The 19,183-nt window shown below is 40.4% G+C and overlaps 1 protein-coding gene across 1 annotated transcript in view; it reads right to left on the bottom strand.

Moving 5' to 3' along the window:
* Nucleotides 1-485: 485 nt before the first annotated feature.
* Nucleotides 486-19,183, bottom strand: part of WASHC5 (WASH complex subunit 5) — a 64,234-nt gene continuing 45,536 nt past the window's right edge. The window contains exons 21-29 of the mRNA XM_011718648.3: nt 18,593-18,755; nt 18,050-18,152; nt 17,882-17,961; nt 13,805-13,908; nt 12,841-12,970; nt 11,247-11,343; nt 6,249-6,402; nt 4,823-4,910; nt 486-897 (exon numbers count right to left, since the gene is read on the bottom strand). Of these exons, the coding sequence (XP_011716950.1) occupies nt 841-897; nt 4,823-4,910; nt 6,249-6,402; nt 11,247-11,343; nt 12,841-12,970; nt 13,805-13,908; nt 17,882-17,961; nt 18,050-18,152; nt 18,593-18,755 (976 nt within the window). The 3' untranslated portion in view covers nt 486-840. The remainder of the gene's footprint in view (nt 898-4,822; nt 4,911-6,248; nt 6,403-11,246; nt 11,344-12,840; nt 12,971-13,804; nt 13,909-17,881; nt 17,962-18,049; nt 18,153-18,592; nt 18,756-19,183) is intronic.

The raw sequence follows: 19,183 nt of genomic DNA, 5'->3' as shown, positions 1-19,183 counted from the left end.
TGGCTCTGTGTCCCCACCCATATTCCTTCATATCAGTGTGAGAACAGACTAGCAGGCAGCTTCCTTTTCAGGGTAATTTTCATGCAGAAATGATTTAGGATTTCGAGGGAGTTAAGCTTACGGCAAGGCTATTACCAAAAAGGACTCCGGATAATGACATAATTATGGGGACTTGGGACAGGACTTAGGTTGCTGAGGAAGATACTGGAAGGAGCAGCTTTGTTAAGAGTCCTACAGAAGGAATGCTGTGGACCCCCAGGGCATCTGGGATTGGAAGAGGATGGTGAGACACCAAGAAACTTCCATGGTACATGACACACATTGTGTGGCCACTCCATTTGCTACTCATCTGGCTATCACCATGTGCCTGCCAGCTTGTTGGGGGTGAACTAATATATCGAGCAGAGTCATCTCTTACCTTCCAAACAGGGTTTTTTACAGGGTGAATATATAATTTTTGAATCATAAGGAGAGACGACTTTGGGTACTGGCAATACTATTTTACTGAAAATCTGGAGTTGCACAAATAGTTCTGTAGAACATAAAACTAAATGGATTTATACATAACAGTTACAGTCGGCATTTATGAGAGGCAGTACAAAAATGTGTTCTGCTTTTACATGATATAAATTGCATGTAATACCATGATTTAAACACTATCAGTTACATTAACTAATGCCATGAGATATATCTTACTCAGAACGTCTGAAGTTTCCCATAATGGAGAGCAAAAAATGCAGTTATATGAACAACTGAGTTTCTTTTCATTTTCAAATTCATTTTAGTGATGATGGGAAGATCTAAGGACAATCCTTCCATTGAAGAAGTAGGAAAAAACAGTTACAGCACTGTTCTGAACTCATCAAAAATGAAATTAGGCACATGTGCTTCAGCAACCTGAAAAATTAAAGAATTAAGTTATTCATGGTGTTATAGTTGAATAAATTGAAAATTTTCACGCAAAAAAGAGAAGGTATCCTTGGAGCAAGGTCAATAACGGAAGAGGAGACTCCCATGGGCGGACAACGCCTTGAAACAGCCCCTTTCTGTTTCTGGTGCCCTCTGGACGACAGTCTCATTTCTTGGCACTGCTAACATTTGAGGGGACGCAGTACAGCTCTCCCGCCTCCAAACGTGAGCTCCTTGGCTCTTAAAGGCACCTTGATCTGCGAGGAATGTTCATGCCTCTGGGAAGTACTGACAAGTACTCAGGTCACCTAACACACTTTATTAACTGATGACCAACAAAGGAAAACCAGGATGGCTGGCAAGTGACGGGAATGGAGAGGTAGAGGAGGGCAGGAATGAGAATGAGAAACCAAGGCCAGAAGGGGAAGAGCAGGAAGGCCTCAGAGGCATACGTTCCTGAACTGTTCTTAGGCAAAGCCCTGAGAAGAATAAATTGGGCTGAGTTGGGTAGAATGTAGAGGTAGGTGATCTCCAAGTGCTGGAGATGAGTATTTTTTAGAAGCAGTGTTTAATTTTTTTTCTGATCAAAAAGGTATCGCCTGCTAATGAGAGGAAATTTTGCAAATGCAGAAGACTATAAAAATTAATTTTACAGGGGGTGGGGGGCAAGGGGAGGGAGAGCATTAGTATAAATACCTAATACATGCGGGGCTTAAAACCTAGGCTGGGTGTGGTGGCTCATGCCTGTAATCCCGGCACTTTGGGAGGCTGAGGTAGGCAGATCACGAGGTCAGGAGTTCAAGACCAACCTGACCAGCGTGGAGAAACCCCATCTCTAGTGAAAATAAAAAAATTAGCCGGGCATGGTGGCACATGCCTATAATCTCAGCTACTCAGGAGGCTGAGGCAGAATAATTGCTTGAACCAGGGAGGTGGAGGTTGCAATGAGACGAGATCTCGCCACTGCACTCCAGCCTGGGTGACAGATGGCACATGTATAATACCTATGTAACAAACCTGCACGTTCCACACGTGTAGCCCAGAGCTTAAAATTTAAAAACATTTTAAAATCTTAATCTCTTAGAGAAAATAAAAACTGGTAACTTTTGTATTGAATTCTTCCAGTTTACTTACACACACACATATACACACTCAAAATTAGGATCATATAGTATTGTGTCCTTCTTTACCTCTGCTAAATCTTATATTATGAACATCCTTGTGCACATATCTTGGTGAACTTTTGCACATATATCCAGCAGGTAAAATTCCTAGCAGTGGAATTGCTGGGATCACGGTAAGTATATTACAAATGTTTTTTAAAATAGATAAAGCTAAATTACCCTCCTCAAAGGCTGTTATTTTACATTCCAGTTAACAGCACTGAGGAGTCCCATTTCTCCAAATGCTTCCGAATAATGAGGGCCCAACATTTCACTTTTCACCAACCTGATAAGTGGAAATAGTAATTTTCCTTTTCTTTGGATCTTTGTCCCTTGAATCCAAAGGTCTGTCATTTCTATTTCTTTTCTTGAAAACTGCCTATTAATATCCTTTGCCCTTCCCCTGCTTTTTTTCTATCGGCGTGGACATCTTTTTCTTACTGAACTTGAAGATTTGAAGAGCACACTATAAATCAAGGAAACTCGTCCTTTGTTAGTATTTCCTCTTTTGTTTTTTAATTAAGAGACACTGACACAGAATTGTTTAACTACATTCAGCATTTATAAAAAATCAAATCTCTAAATCTGTTTCTTAAGTTTCTTCTTTTGGTTTTATGTTTAGGAAGTTCTGAGAGCTGATACATATTTGCCTAATTTTTCAGCTAATTTATTTGTTTCATATTTCACACTAACTCTTTATCTGTAATTAATTTTGATAACACAGAAGATGTAAAGGGGATGAAGCTGCTATTTTTTAACTGTGTGAACTTGCATCTATGGACTAATATTCCCTTTCTCCCTTAATTTGAGATGCTACTTTTCCTCAAGTACCATTGTATGCACAGGGTTTGTTTCTACGCTACATATTCTTGTTCATTGTTCCTTCTATTGAGTTGCATACCAGTACCATCCTATTTTGGTTTCTATAGTTTTATAATGTCTTAATACTTGATATGTTTTAATATCTTTTTTTTAAAAAAGTACTTGCTTAAGTTCTATGACATTTTAAAAAGTATATTTTTTGAAGTTAAAAAAGTACCTGAAATCTCAATTGTAACTGCAGTAAACTTATAAACTAGAAAGAACTGTTATCTCTGTAATATTCAAGGACCCTCATTCAGAAATACGGACTTTCAAATTTTATATTTGAAAGTTTTATAGTTTTTTAATAAAGTGCTCTTTCATATTTCTTGTAGAGGTTATTCTTAGCTATATTATTTCCCTGTTATTTCTGTGAATAGGTCCTTTTTCACACTGTATTTTTTGATTGATTAGTGTATTTATTTCATACATTTATTCTGTAGCCAGCTTGTTTTCTGATCTCTGTATTATTTTAACAGTTTTTCACATGATTCTATTGGGTATTCAAGGAAGACAGTTATCCAGCAATCCCAGTACTGGGTAACTACCCAGAGGAAAAGAAGTCATTATTCAAAAAAGATACCTGCACATGCATGTTTACAGCAGTACAATTTACAATTGCAAAATCGTAGAACCAACCCAAATGCCCATCAATCAACGAGTGGATAAAGAAATTGTGGTATATACATATGATGGAATACTACGCAGCCATAAAATGAATTAACAGCATTTGCAGTGACCTGGATGAGACTGGAGATTATTCTTACAAGTGAAGTAACTCGGGAATGAAAAACCAAACATCATATGTTCTCACTGATATATGAGAGCTAAGCTATGAGGATGCAAAGGCATAAGAATGATACAATGGACTTTGGGGATTTGGGGGCAAGAATGGGAGGGGGGTGAGGGATAAAAGACTACAAATATGGAGCAGTGGATACTGCTCAGGTGATGGGTGCATCAAAATCTCACAAGTCACCACTAAAGAACCTACTCATGTAACCAAATACCACCTGTATCCCAAGAACTTATGGAAAAATAAAAAGGGAAGACAATTAATCTCAAATAATACAGAGTTTGTCTTCTTTCCAATATGCATTTTATTTTCATTTCATTTCTTATTGTCTTGCACCTGTATAACAAAAGTAGTTGCAAGAGTCTGTATAGCTGTCATGACACTGTGGCGGTCCTGGCTTTAATGGAAATGCCACTAACATTTCACTATTACGTACCGACACTGCTAGTTAATTTTAAAAGTTCATCTTTGGTTTGTGTTGTAAGAAAGTATATTTGAATACTAACCTACTAATTTCTAAAAATCAAAGGATTTTTAGTATCTATTGAAAGTCCTTTATTTTTCAATATCGAGCTGTCCACTTTGAGCTAAAACTTAACAAAGTGGAATTACTAGTGAGAAAGGGAGAGGAAAGAATGTCTCAGTAGGTGAAAAGTAGTCTGTCATTTTTGGAAACAGTGCTCATATCTACATTTAGTTGTGGCATGCAATTAACTGTACTTGCTGTGGGAACCAGGTCAGTGGAGAGAGAAAGAACAAACCACCATGATTATTTCTTTCCTCTGGCCACTTAAGGAATTGTCTCCTGGCTTGCCCATTTCACTTAACTCCTGAACCAGGTGAGTTGCTGACAGGAGTACATGGTGGAGAGGAAGAAGAGGTGGGAGGGGCATTGTGTTAAACTCTGCAAGGCACTTCCCACGGTGGAAAAGGCAGGGACATTTCAGAGCTGGTGGCAGAGCAGTGGAGAGGCGCAGAGGCATCTGCTGTGAATGACCTACTGGACTTCACTCCTGATGAGTCCAGGGCCACTATTATTAGCATCTTTTTACAACTCGGTCATTAATGTTGTTCTTTACTATCTATCACTTACCCTCCTGGGTAGCTTTGTGTACCGAACATAATCCTCCAGGAACAGAAGGGCTCCTACAACATCTGTAGGAATTTCAGGTATCTTCTGGCTATAATAGAGAACAGTTTAGATCAATTAACTGCTTTGCACATCGTAAGTCCTTGGTCAGAATCCTGAAAGACTAAATTACCAACAGATTACCTAATGAAGTCAAAGATGAACAAAAACATTGAGCATGCTCTTGATTCCTGTCAAGTTGTCACCTTGCTCACATCTTTTCAGGGGCCTACCCTATAGGGTAAATGTGAGCTTCTCTATATCGTTTCCATGGGCACCTACAACACGATCCCTGCTATCTGTTCAGACTCATCTCCCTCTGTTGACATGATTCAACACCTAGCAGGTCCCACACTTTTTTAGGAGTCAGTAGTATTTTGTGTGCACTTAGAAGATCGCTTTGGTTTGCTTTATTTTTTTTTGAGATGAAGTCTTGCTCTGTCACCCAGGCTGGAGTGCAATGGTGCGATCTTGGCTCACTGCAATCTCTAAGGCCTTCGGGGTTGAAGTGATTCTCCTGCCTCAGCCTCCTGAGTAGCTGGGATTACAGGTGGCCACCACCATGCCTGGCTAATTTTTGTGTTTTTTTTTTTAGTAGAGATGGGGTTTCACCAGGTTGGCCAGGCTGGTCTTGAACTCCTGACCTCAAGTAATCTGCCCGCCTCGGCCTCCCAAAGTGCTGGGATTACAGGCTTGAGCCACACCATGCCCAGCCGCTTTGATTTGTTTTTTACATTATAGTGGCAAAAATGACCAAGCAGACATGACAGCAAAGGTTATTTAGCCAGGCTGACGCTTTAGGATAGAGAGGAGGCGGCGCAGGACCCAGCATCTCATGGAAATAACTTTTTTTCTTTATCCCAGAAAACCCACATTTAGGGGCAGGGGAAAAGAACTGGCAGGAATTAAAGCTTTATAAGCACCGTATCAAATAGCAACTCCTGTGAAATCTGCTTCTCTACACGCAGACACTGCCCAGGCTTTGACACACTGACATGTTCTCTGACTCCCACTGAAGTGAGTGGAATCATCTCTTGGCAGTGGTCCGGCAGGAGTGCAGGGGCTTGCCGAGATCGAAGAGCTGCATCCAAGAGTGCAGAGGAACACGGCTGCACTTTCTTCCCCATGGTAATTACTAATCACGGTCCTGAGTCACTCCTGGAAAATCACTGTGAGTAGACCTGACGGAGTTCCCCTGGCAGGGTGACTAAGGATGGGCACACCCGTCATTGCTCTAAACAAGGAGGTGTGCCCTGACTTGCTTTATAGACAAGGGTGAGCAACCAGTTCCCATCTCTATTAGGGCGATAAGAAGAGGAATTTGGCAATACGAGGTTTGGGTTAGGTTTTGTGACAAGAAGTCCATGTAGTCCTGGTTGGTCTTCTGTACCTTGTACACTGCTCCACCGTGGAGCAGATAAACTGGCCGATCAGCGCCAGGAACTGCTCGGTGTACCGGGAATGGAACTGCTTCAGCAGAGTGAGCAGTCCCAGGACAAGTGGCGGCCAATCAACTGGGTCGGTCGGTTTTCGGCAGACCATTCCTGAAAGGGGACAAGTTGCAACACCGCGTGAAGTACCTGCCTTCGGCAACACTCATTAAATATTAACGCTGTGAAGGTCAAAATGTTTGGGGCCCATATACTCTCTGGCAGATGATATTTTAGAGGGAATGACAATTCTGGGCCATAATTTGAATTAGCCACAGGATTGGTGGGATATTCCAGCAGTCTGAAGGATTCAAAACCAATAAAACAGTTACTAAATTTTGTAATTATCATTACTGGTTCTTTTGAATTACTCAATTAACATGCATTATTGTAGCAATTTTTAAAGATATAGATAAATGTAAATGAGAAAAAAAAATCACTACAACTGTCTTCTGTTAACGGCAGCATGACACACTAGATAACCCTGAACTGCTATCTTAAGAGAAAAGCTGGATAAAATATTTTTAGAATACCTTTAAACAAATGTTGAGTATTATATATAAAGAATCTGCAGAAATCAAGACAGTGGAAGAAGGACATTTATGAAGTGAATGAGTACCAAACCTGGCCTTTACACTAAAGATTTTTTTAAAAATTGGAGATGGGGTCTTGCTATGTTTCCCAGGCTGGAGTGCAATGGCTATTCACAGGTGCAATCATAGCACATTACAGCCTTGAATTCCAGGGCTCAAGCTGGGACTACAGGTGTGTACCACTGCACCTGCCTCTACACTAAAGATTTCTGCCAAAATGTGGAGACTCTGACCTCTGCCTGGATGGCTGCATGGGAAACCAGAGACGAGATTAGAGTCTGCAGGAAGAAACACAATGTTGAAAAAGAACAATGTCGGAAGGCTTAGGTTGCCTGATTTCAAGCTCTCTGTACGGTTTCAATAATCAAGACACTACGGTGTAAGAACAGACAAATAGATCATTGGAACAGAATAGAGTCTAGAGACAGTCCCACCCTTACATGAGTAATTGAATAACCACAAATAAACCAAATAATAAAAAAAGATAAATCTTTCAACAAATGGTACTGAAACTGGATAGCCTTATGGGGGAACAATAAATCTTGACCCCTACCTCACACTGTACACAAAAAACAATTAGAGATGAACGACTGGCCTCAATGTAAAAGGGAAGACTACAGAACTTTCAGAAAAAATATTGAAGACATCTCTGTGACCTTGGAGAAGGCAGATATTTCTTTTTTTTTTTTTTTTTCAGACGGAGTCTCACTATGCCACCTAGGCTGGAGTGCAGTGGCGCAATCTCGGCTCACTGCAACCTCTGCCTCCCAGGTTCTAGAAATTCTCCTGCCTCAGCCTCCCAAGTAGCTGAGATTACAGGCATGTGGTACCACGTCTGGCTAATTTTTATATTTTTAGTAGAGACAGGTGTTTCACTATGTTGACCAGGCTGTTCTCAAACTCCTAACCCCAGGTGATCCTCTTGTCTTGGCCTCCCAAAGTGCTGGGATTACAGGCGTGAGCCACTGTGCCTGGCCTGGCAGAGATTTCTTAGACAAGACACGAGGAGTAATTATAAAGGAAAAAAATGGATAAATTGGACACCATCAACAGTAAAAACTTCTGCTCACTAAAGTTACCTGTAGAGAAATACATGGATAAGCCACAATTTGTGAAAAAATATTCTCAAAACATATATCTAATAAAGAACTTGTATCCATAATATATATATAACTCCTACAAGTCTGTAATAAAAATGCAAACAATTTAAAAATGAGCAAACGACTAGAACGGGCACTTCACAGAGAAGGATATAAGGAATGGCCAATAAGCCCAAGAAAAAGTGCTCAAATCACTAATCATCAGGGAAAGGCAAATTAAAGCTGCAACAAGACACTAGCACTTTGGGAGGCCGAGGTGGGTGGAACACTTGAGGCCAGGAGTTTGAGAGCAGCCTGGCCAACATGGTGAAACCTGTCTCTACTAAAAATACAAAAATTACTCGAGCATGGTGATTCATGCTTGTAACCTGTAATTCTAGCTACGCAGATGGCTGAGGCAGAACTGCTTGAACTCGGGAGGTGGAGGCTGCAGTGAGCTGAGATTACGCTAGATTACGCTACTGCATTCCAGCCGGGGTGACAGAGTGAGACTCTGTTTCAAAAAGAAAAAAAAAAAAAAAGAAAAAGAAGAAGAAGAAGAATGGCTAAAATGAAAACGACTGATGCCACCAAATAATGGTGAAGATGTGGAGTACACATATACTCACTCTTGGTGAGAGTGAAACTGGCACAACCACTTTGGACAAAGGGCTGGCAGTTTCTTATCAAGTTAACTGGTTAGACAGACCCTCAGATCCCATATATGGGTTCTTGTGAAGACCGGGAAATCTCTTCCCCAAACCAGAGAAGCCTAAACAAGTGATCCTGAATAACCTAACCTTGGCCTTGGCAATTCAGAACATGGAGGAATAATCCTAACAGGACTCAGTATGGAGAAATAATCCTTTCCAGGTGGAAAGCAAGAGTGATGTTAACAACAAACACTTCTACAACTAGCTCTAGTTGTTGTAGAAGCTTCTTTCTTCAAACACAGACCAAGCCAGGTATGCATTTCATAGGTCAATCTTGAGAACAGGGTTTACAAGGTTAAATAAATGTTTTTTGGATATACAGTTTCAAGGCTCAACAGTTTCAATAATCAAGACACTACTGACATAAGAAAAGACAAATACATCAATGGAACAGAATAGAGAGTCTAGAGACAGTCCCATCCTTATATGAGCAACTGAATATCCACAAAGATACCAAACAATTGTTCCTTCCTCAGTCCTATTGTAATTTAGTTCCTGCATTTACACATCAGTCTTATTGATGAGAAGAATTACAGTCAGTTATAAATACTATATTTCTAGGATCCATAAAGATTTTGTTGTGTCATGTTTTGTTTTAAGATCTGGGAATTCCAGGGACAATGATATTTTCCATAAGTAGCTTTACAATCAAGGTGCCAGGCCCTAATCATATACACAATGAAAAAAAATATTAGAATGAGAAGTCAACAAAAAGTTATTATTTAATGAAAAGAAGAGTCTTTCTGCACTGACAGTTCATTATCAAGAATCATCTATTCCTATTGAATACTAACATAGGGAGAACAGAGACAGAACCGGAATCTCTGAATCTTCAGATGAACCTTTACATTACGCTTGGGATGGCCCTTTAAATTGATTTTGACCAATATATAGAAAGGGACTCAGTACCTGTTGGGCACTCAGTTTGCGGGTAACTTGGCCACAGTCACATAGGTGATAAGCAGTGAAGCCAGATTTCAAACACACATTGGTTCCCTCCCTCCTACAGCAAGTATTATTGAGGAGATCATGCTCTACCTTCTGTGACAACCACTGACACTGTCATGGATATAGTGTCTAGAATCAATGATTACTTTTGAATGAGAGAATAAAGACATTAAAGAGATTCCACATTTTCATCCTAAAAAAGCTTATGAAATAGGAAAGTACTGTAAGGAAGAAATATATTTAGAAATCTCTAGTTAAGAAAAAATGATTACATTTGTAGAAATGATCTTATAATGCTTTTAAAGTAAACTAAAATCTATAGTGGATTTTTTAAAATGTCATTTAGTTGCATATAAAGTTTGAAGGCAGAGGAAACACTTGGGTATCTATTATATAACTACAAAAATATTCTGACCAATGACAAAAATAAATTAGGGTTATATTCCTGGAAAGAACAGACATATTGAAAGGCTTTGGTCTCTCTTGTTTGTACTGAATATTCTGACATACAATCATACATAAAATATTAGATGTTCATGTATAAATATTAGTCTTATCTCCTTAACTCTATTGTTACTTTTCCCATCGTGGTCCCAGATACACAGCTGGCACATGAATCTTGTTGAAAGAACAGAACATCAACCAAAATAAGTCTCTTTCACACCACAATTAGCTACCTAAACATTAAAGAAGAGAATCAAAACAGAGGTCCCTCACATTCTACAAGCTGGACAGTGAATCCTTACTGAGGTGGACCATACTTGGTTGATTTTTAAATCCACTGTCTAGGGCCGGGCACAGTGGTTCACGCCTGTAATCCCAGCCCTTTAGGAGGCCAAGGCAGGTGGATCGCTTGAGCCCAGGAGTTTGAAATCAGTCTGGGTAACACGGCAAAACCCTGTTGCCACAAAAAATTAGCTGGGCATGGCGGTATGCGCCTATAGTCCCAGCTACTCAGGAGGCTGAGGTGGGAGGATTCTTGAGCACGAGAGGTCAAGGCTGTAGTGAGCTGAGATTGTGCCACTGTACTTCCATCTGAGTGACTGAGTGAGACCTTGTCTCAAAAATAAAATAAAATAAATAAATAAGTGTACTTAAAAAAGAGTAAATAAATCTGATCGGGTGTGGTGGCTCACGCCTGTAATCCCAGCACTTAGGTAGGCCGAGGTAGGCGGATCACCTAAGGTCAGGAGTTTGAGACCAGCCTGGTTAACATGGTGAAACCCTGTCTCTATTAAAACTACAAAAATATTAGACAGGCGTGGTAGTATGTGCCTGTAATCCCAGCTACTTGGGAGCCTGAGGGAGGAGAATCACTTGAACCTGGGAGGCAGAGGCTGCAGTGAGCCGAGACCATCTCTCCAGCCTGGGCGAGAAGAACAAAACTCCGTCTCAAAAAAATAAAATAAAAATAAAAATAAAAATAAATAAATCCACTGTCTACAGTTCATAAAAAGGCATTGTATTTCAGAGGCATAAAGACTTGAATTTCTTAAACATGAATTTAACTAAGAAAAGATCTGATATCTGACATATTGAAAGGCATGTCCATACAAAGAGCTATTTAGTGAGATGCTAATCTGTTGGTATTGTTACTCACTGCAAGTAACAAATGTCATACGTACCTAGATTTTTGTTGTACTGAAGTTTTGGCAACTGAGCGATCAAAAATAGAAAGTTGACAATTGGAAAATAGGGTAAGCGCTTTGTTGTTATGTATATCTGGAAAGAGAAAAGGTAAGAAAAATGGATGGTTAATTCACATTGCACAATATCACAGATCAGGTTTCCAAATGAAAATCTTCCATTTTACTTCAGTTTGCTCTTTGGCCTTCCTGAAATGTGGATGGTTCCATTAATTTGCTGCCTTCAGAGTTGTATTTAACACACCTGGCCCTGCCCACATAAATACCTACATCATCATTTGCCCTTCTGGAAAGAAAATGATTTTGCTTAGAATGACTTTCCCCCTGAATCCTGTTAATGTCATTAATAAAGGGCGGGAGGAATGAGTGATGAGCAAGAATGGGAGGGGAAGGCAAAATGAAGAGCAGTTGAGGCAGAGCTGGAGGGGAATATAGGGGGAGTGTGGGAGGGAGAAGAGGGAGAGAGGGAAAGACGGAAGAAGGAGAGGAGGAGCAGGGAGAGTAGAGGGAAAAGATCCATGTAGCAGCGACTGGTAGTATCTAAGTAGAAAGAGAGCAAAGTTCTTGTCATTTGCTGTCCCCTAGGCAATGTCAAAGAGCAGTCTCCCAGATGTCACGGCAGAAACTATAGTCAGGGCATACACGGCTGGGTCCAGACTCCCAGCTGGCCGATTCCACAGGAGACAGGGTAGCACACGGGTCAGAAGCACAGGCTCTGGTCAGACTGCCTGGCTCCTCCACTTGCTAGCTAGCCTCTCTGAGCCTCGGGTTCCTCAACTCATAATTTCATAGGGCTTGTTGTGAGATGAAGTGAGATAATCCACCATCAGGGTTAAGACAGTGCACTTGTTACGCAGTAAATATTCAAGATGTTAGCTACTATTCAGGTCTATCATCTTTTATCCAAAACACAAGGGATAATACAGATTTCAGAATTTCAAATTTTATAGATTTTAGAAAGACAATATAGGGGCTAGGGTAATGCGCTATAATCAAAGTCATTAATGCACTATAATCAAAGTCTGCATCAAAATATATGAATGTTTATAGTAAGGAGGATAAATAACTAGTATAAACAGCCTTATGTCAGCTCAGGACAGATTTTGCCACGCAGAGAGACCGGGCACTGTTATGAAAAAACTTTCAGTTCTTAGAGGTTTTCTGAGCTCACAACTGCAGAAAAGAGTTTGTAGCTCCTGTGATGACTGGGATTACCGTCAGCCACAAGGGGAAGCATCTTTGGCAAGACAGATCAATGCTACCATTTTGGGTTTGTTGGGCCTTGATGACTGAACTGCAAACCCCAGTGAAACCCAAAACTCATCTCTTACACAGATGCAGCACTTTCCCCTTTGTCATGAGCTTTCACCAGCGCTATAGCACTTGATTCTCCCAGACCCGAGCCAGGCAGGGAAAGTATGATGATTGCTTAGAAAGGGCAGGGAACTGAATGGAATGAAGGTTCTGGGGTCTGAACCCAGGTTCCTCTGGTATTTCTGCACAGTAATCTGTTACCTGGGCCAAATACCATTCTGTACCCCAACCCCCGCCATTATATATTTTAATTATTCACCTTATTCAGTGGGTTGTGAATGCCAGCTGCCTCCAGATAGGCTGTGATTTCATATAAAAGTGTGTTATCTTCTTTGGGATAAGGAAGTGAAGGGTCCTGATAGTGGGCTTCAATGTCTGCTAGGAGAGCCCTAAACGAAGAAAAACCCCGGAGATAAACATTAGGGATTAAATGAGTTTATACAAGAGTTAATACAGGCCAGTGACGTAATCTTTTCAAGCCTCAGTTTCCTCATTTGTAAAATGAGAGCTTGATCCTGCTAATTCTCAATCCATGCCTGTGATTGATTTTAAGTGGAAAATTTGACCTAGAATTACTTTATCTTTTGGAATCAACCTCAATCAAATGCATTCACCGTTCAAATCATCATATATTGACTGAATTGTTCTTAATATCTGCTTTGTCAAAAGCACTGACTTGGTGAGTGAGAAGCAGAGATTTATCTGTAAGTAGGCAGCCTCAAACCACAGCAGGTTGCTGGTGAGGCGGAGGATATGAGTTCCCTCTGGGACAGGCCTCCATAACCACTCTTGGTAATCAACACACTTCCAACTGCCCTCTGGATGATGAGCAATCAGCCCTGTAAAAAGCCAGTTGTGGATTTCGGTAATAATTGCTTTCTAAAACCTGTGCAAGTATCTAGCAGTGTCTGGTGTGTCTCTTACTTGCTCTCTCTAATGAATTCATTTATTCAGCTGACACGTATTGAATCGTGTGATCAGTACATGCCAGATGAATACATGAATCCATTAGAGAAAGTGAGTGAGAGACAGAGATAAACGGAGGGACAATATTGAGAAAAGAGACTCCTGAAGACAGATTTGATTATCCGTGGCAAGGAAGCCTATAAATTCAGACCTCCCACCCAAAAATAACTTAAGACAGTAAGAATTGAAGAAACCGGGGCGCTTAGATGATAAACAATCCAAGCCCATGGATGGCTGTGTCAAACCCTGGCACTTACTTATTGAGATTCTCCAGAGCAGCTGCCAGATGTTTAGAGTCAAACCGACAAGAATAATTTAATTCATTGGCAATCTGTTGTCTCAGAATCTGCATCTGTCCAACCTGTGCACAAGCAAGAGAGAACAAGTAGTGCATTCAAGCATTTTGGAGTGACAGTGAGGAGGTAAACACAAAGACGACAATTCTTCACTAGGCCTTCACAACACTCCACAGGAAAAAAAATAAGGATTTCCTGAACTGATCTAAGACCAGAACTGGACCTAATGCAGCACCAGAGGTCCTTCAAGGAATGTCTGGATGGACTCCCAACCCCAACCTAAAAACACCCCAAAGTCTATGCAGAGTGGTCTATTAATGTTCAGTTGTTCATGTATCAAAGGTATCTTTTTTGATGCTGTATTTTTAACCTTTTGGAATAAGTGCTCCACAGTTAGTAGCTGCTGTGAGAAGTCTTACTTACTTCCTTTTATTTACCCTGAATGGAACTTTCTCAAGTCCTAGGAATGCCATTTCACACTAGTATTCTCAAATTGGGTGAATATTAAGTCTGTCCAGGCCACCCAGGATTATAGGTTCAATAATTATCTGGATTACAAAATAATCTACATAAAATCTATCATGAAAATTTTAACAATGATAGCCCCTTAATCCATGGTTCTTAAGTTTTTGTGTGTGTCTGATATGGTTTGGCTGTATCCGCACCCAAATCTCATCTCAAATCGTAGTTCCCATAATCTCCAAGTGTCGTGGGAGGGACCCAGTGGAAGGTAATTGAATTATGGGGGTGGTTGCCTCCACACTGTTCTTGTAATCGTGGGTGAGTTCTCACAAGATCTGATGGTTTTACAAAGGGCTTTTCTCCTTTTGCTTATACTTCTCTTTCCTGTTGCCATAAGGACATGTTCGCTTCCACTTCCACCATGGTTGTAAGTTTCCTGAGGCCTCTACAGCCATGCTGAACTGTGAGTCAATTAAACTTCTTTCCTTTATAAATTACCCAGTCTTGAGTATGTCTTTATTATGTGAGAATTGACCAATACAGCCTTGGATCCCTTTGGGAATCTCGTGAAGCCTATGGACACCATTTCAGAATAATGTTTTTGAATGTACAAAACAAAACATAGAGGGGAACAGTGGAAGCCAGTTGTAATGAATATAATTAACCATTCAAAGAACAATCTGTGATACAGAGTTATGCTAGGATGGTGGATTAACTATGGTAATTTAAAGTAGCTATGAGCATAAACGATATTTGGAGATTATCTACAATGGTTGGATGATAGGAAGTGATCTTTGGGTCAGGCTTGAGAGAGAGCAGTTTGCCCCCATAATGTTGTCTGCATCAGAAGGTCAATAGCATATTCTAACTTTTTCTGCCTATAAATGTCTTCTTTTCTACTCTAGACAAAGTATTCCTAAAAGACTGGCAAAGGGGAGTGAGGGAGGTGGGGATAGGAGAGAAGCCAGTATTATAATGCAAGCAGCAATAAGGTGGAAATCAACACATTTCCTCTGAGTTGCTGGGTGCAGAGAAGAGTTAAGGAAAAGACAGTGGCTCACGCCTGCAATCCCAGCACTTTGGGAGGCCAAGGCAGGCTGATTGCTTGAGGCTAGAAGTTTGAGACCAAGCCTGGCCAAAATGGTGAAACTCTCTATGAAAAACAAAAAAATTAGCTGGGTGTCGTGGTGGACACCTGTAATCCCAGCTGCTTGGGAGGCTGAGTCATGAGAAACACTTGAACCCAGGAGGTAGAGGTTGCAGTGAGCCAAGATTGCGCCACTGCACTCTAGCCCGGGAGATGGAGCGAGGCTGTCTCAAAAAAAAAAAAAAAAAAAAGAAAAAGAAAAAGAAAAAGAGAAAGAGGGTGGCCTTCTCTGAGAGTGAACAAAAGTTACTTGGCTAAATGGAGCTTGTAATGGTCAAAAGTGTTAAATGACCTCAGATGTATTATTTTTGACCACTATTCATTCAAGACTATTATTCTATTTACGTGAAACACGTCAATCCAAAAATGCTATTTATAAATAGTAAGTCTTTTAATTTATAGAGTAGCATTATTTAAAAATTAGAATGCAACAAAGCCAAGAAAATAGTAGGTCCTTTCAGGCCATGTAAAAATGTCCCTGAAACCCTGTATCTGGCCCATATAATTCTTTACATAATTTTCTATGTCTAGTATACTGTGTGCCAAGGATCCTCTTGAAAATATCAATCTAGAACTGGAAAAAGAAATAAAGTCAGTTTATTTCTATAAATAGTTTATTGCTCTCGTTTAATGCACAATGAGTGTTTGTTAGTGCTGTTTTCTGTTTTTGGTACTCACGCACTTCAAGCTTGAATAAGCTGCTGGAGAGGCTAAGGAGCCTGGGATGGACGAGAAACTTACTCTACCTACTCATTTGCCTCTTTGGAGCTATCCAGCTTATCATTCTTTCTCCAAGATTTTTCTAGCATTGCACTGTTGAGTACAGCAGCTACTAGCCACGTGTGGCTATTTACATTTAAATTAATATGAAATAAAATTAAAAATTGCGTTTCACTGTCCCACAACCCACATTTCACGAGCTCAACAGCTACAAAGGACTAGGAGCTGCTGTCATCGTCGAATAGCACAGAACATTTCCATTGTTGTTCCAGATCATTAACACTGGCTCAGTGACTGTAAGCACCCTAATTCAAGACCAAAAGACAAATTTGTCCTTGGGGGCTTTATTTAAAGATCACTGACTCAGACACAGTCATGTGGCTGTTACCAAATTACTGGCAACTATAACCAATAAGGGTCTGTAATAGCTACTGGACTGAGAACCCTCCGGTGGGCAAGGGAAAAACCTTCCAGTTTCTTGGAAGAATCCCTGTAATCCCCCTAACGCCTCCTACAGAGTTGGGATTCACACCTGTCCAAACTCGGGTGATTTTTTAATCCTCCTAAAAGGTTTTCCAGCAATTAGAAACTTGGCCTGGGAAGTGCTTAATATCTGACAATCATGTGGCTAGAGGAAGGCAGACCCAAATCACGACAGGACGTCTAGCAGAGCCACAGGCTCCTTGCCTTACCCGTTCTGTTTAGTGATCCAAACAACAACAACAATAACAAAAAACAACTACTACTACTACTGGTCACCAAAATTATGGGAAATATACTATGAATTTGACTGAGGTATCAATGAGTGCTGTCTCAATGAGAAACTTATATAATTGGGAGTCAGAGAATGGAACTTTTCAAAATTCCCTTAGCATTCTAGAATTCTAGACTTTTCTATGGTATGTGATACTTTTGACCACAAATCATAGTTTTCCACCAGGAAGTCTACTCTTTCCTACTAGATTGTGAGCTGGCTTTCTGAGGAGACCGGTCATGTTTCATTTTACTCTGTCTCTCACAGCAACTGACAATGGCCCTAGGTATAATGGGTGTGTGAGAACGGGCCGTTGATGATCTCAGATTATCAGAGGACGAAAGAAGACTCGCAGAAGACACAGGGGTCCCTGGGCGCTCCCGCTGCTGAGTCAAGGCAGGAAAGTAGGCAGCTGGATTATAAAATAAAGTAGACTTCCATCCAGCAAATTAATCTCTTCATTTGTCTTTCTTATTCATTTCCAAAGTAAAAGTGCTTTATGCATAGTACAAGGATAATTTATGCCCCAAAGAACCTGGCTCCCTAACATCTATGCAGACACAAGAGGGGAGAGAGACAACGTTCTGTTCTAACAGCAGCATGGAGCAGATGAAGTGTGTATAAATGAACTTTGTTATGTAAGAAGGGAGTATTACTGTGCAAGGGAAAGTTTCATTTTCATATATAAAAGCACCTCTACCCAAAAGGCATTTTACAAAGAGCCAGTTTTCTTGAACAAAAGGGAAACACTAGGCTCCTAAAAAGCCTAGTCAAGAACAGATCCAGAAAGGGAGATAAACAAAATGAATTTTAAAATGATAAACTGAAGTATTAAAATATTTTTGATTTAATGACAAAAGAAAGAAGAGTAGCTTTCTTTGGGCAACAAAGTTGCAAGAAAACGAAAAATTAAAAAATGTAAGTATTGGCTGTCACCCTCTCTCCTACAACATACCTTCATTATAGCCTCGAGATACGCAGTCCAAATCTTCTGTGTTTTGGCAATGGCGGAAAAATAAATTTTATTTGAATTCGCTGAAAAGTTAAAACACAATTTTCTCTTTAGTACATTCGTAAAGGCTACTGTGTCATCCCCACCTCAGGCTAGTTTCAGGACACTCACCTACAATACTTTTTAGGGGACTGACAGCATTCATGAGGGTTTTTAAAGTGTCCTGAATAGTTCTGTCTCTCAGGATAATTTTCTGAAACATACTGAGGAAATTCTGAAAACAAGAAGGCATGGTCAAAGAACCAAACATAATGAATTAAACAAGCAAGTACTCCAGTTACCTAAAATGCTATGCAGAACAGAGACTGGGCCTACGTCACACAAAACCTCTAAATAGCATGACTGCAAAGAGAAGCAACTTCAGGTTCCTATTAGAAACACCCCTTGCTAGGAAAACTCACTGGTTTCAAGGATTAAAAAGTCTCTTATCTTCCCAAGTGGAAACTCACAAAAACAGTCTAATCCTAAAAGTACTATGCTGGCCAAATAAATTCTAGTTTATCTCCAGCTCCTATCTACCCAGTAGGTATCATATGCCTAAAGTCAGTGTAAGAAATCATGGAAGAAAGGTTAAGTGAGTTCAAACTGCCCAAGATATGTTCTTGCCTCTCCCCCAGGGTGGCAGAAAACAGGCATGAAAGTCAAAAGGCTCACCTGTAACTCTTTTACAATCATAAAGCACAGAAGCCTGTCTAAGCCATTTAGACCAAAGGTCCCCAAGGTGGTCTGGATTTCTGAGAAGAGGCGGCTGCTGGTCACTTCCTGATGAGTTTTCATATCATACCAAGTGTTCAGCTGGTCTATGTGACATGTCATTCTAAAATGAAAATAACGCAAAGACCCCAGAACGGCTCAGAATTCATCCTTAAAGAGATGTTAGGACTCAATAGGACATGCGGCACCAAATAGGAAGAACAGAGTTACATGATCTGTGTTTTCTAACTCTGTATTCAGGCACCCAAGGCATCTTCCCAGTGACCACCCAACGGAGCAGGAAGGTGAAATTTGGTCTGACCCCCTTTTCCTGCCCTGTGCCATATCATTGGTTTCAGTCATTTATTTCCATTGAGTTAGGCTGCTGACTTGGAATCATGCTGAGAAGACAAGGTTAGGTTCAGCTGTCAGCCTGGAAGGCTTCAGAGCCCACTGGTCTCTCTATGCAGCCTTCATTTAAATTTCCAGTTTGGAGACAAAACAAGGCCTTGTGTCATTTCCATTTGGTAAAAAAGGAACTTAGAATCTCCA

Source organism: Macaca nemestrina, chromosome 8, assembly GCF_043159975.1.
Source record: "Macaca nemestrina isolate mMacNem1 chromosome 8, mMacNem.hap1, whole genome shotgun sequence".
In the NCBI taxonomy this organism is placed as follows: Eukaryota; Metazoa; Chordata; class Mammalia; order Primates; family Cercopithecidae; genus Macaca; species Macaca nemestrina.
The sequence above is the reverse complement of the archived record's forward strand: the minus strand, read 5'-3'. Positions and strand labels throughout refer to the sequence as shown.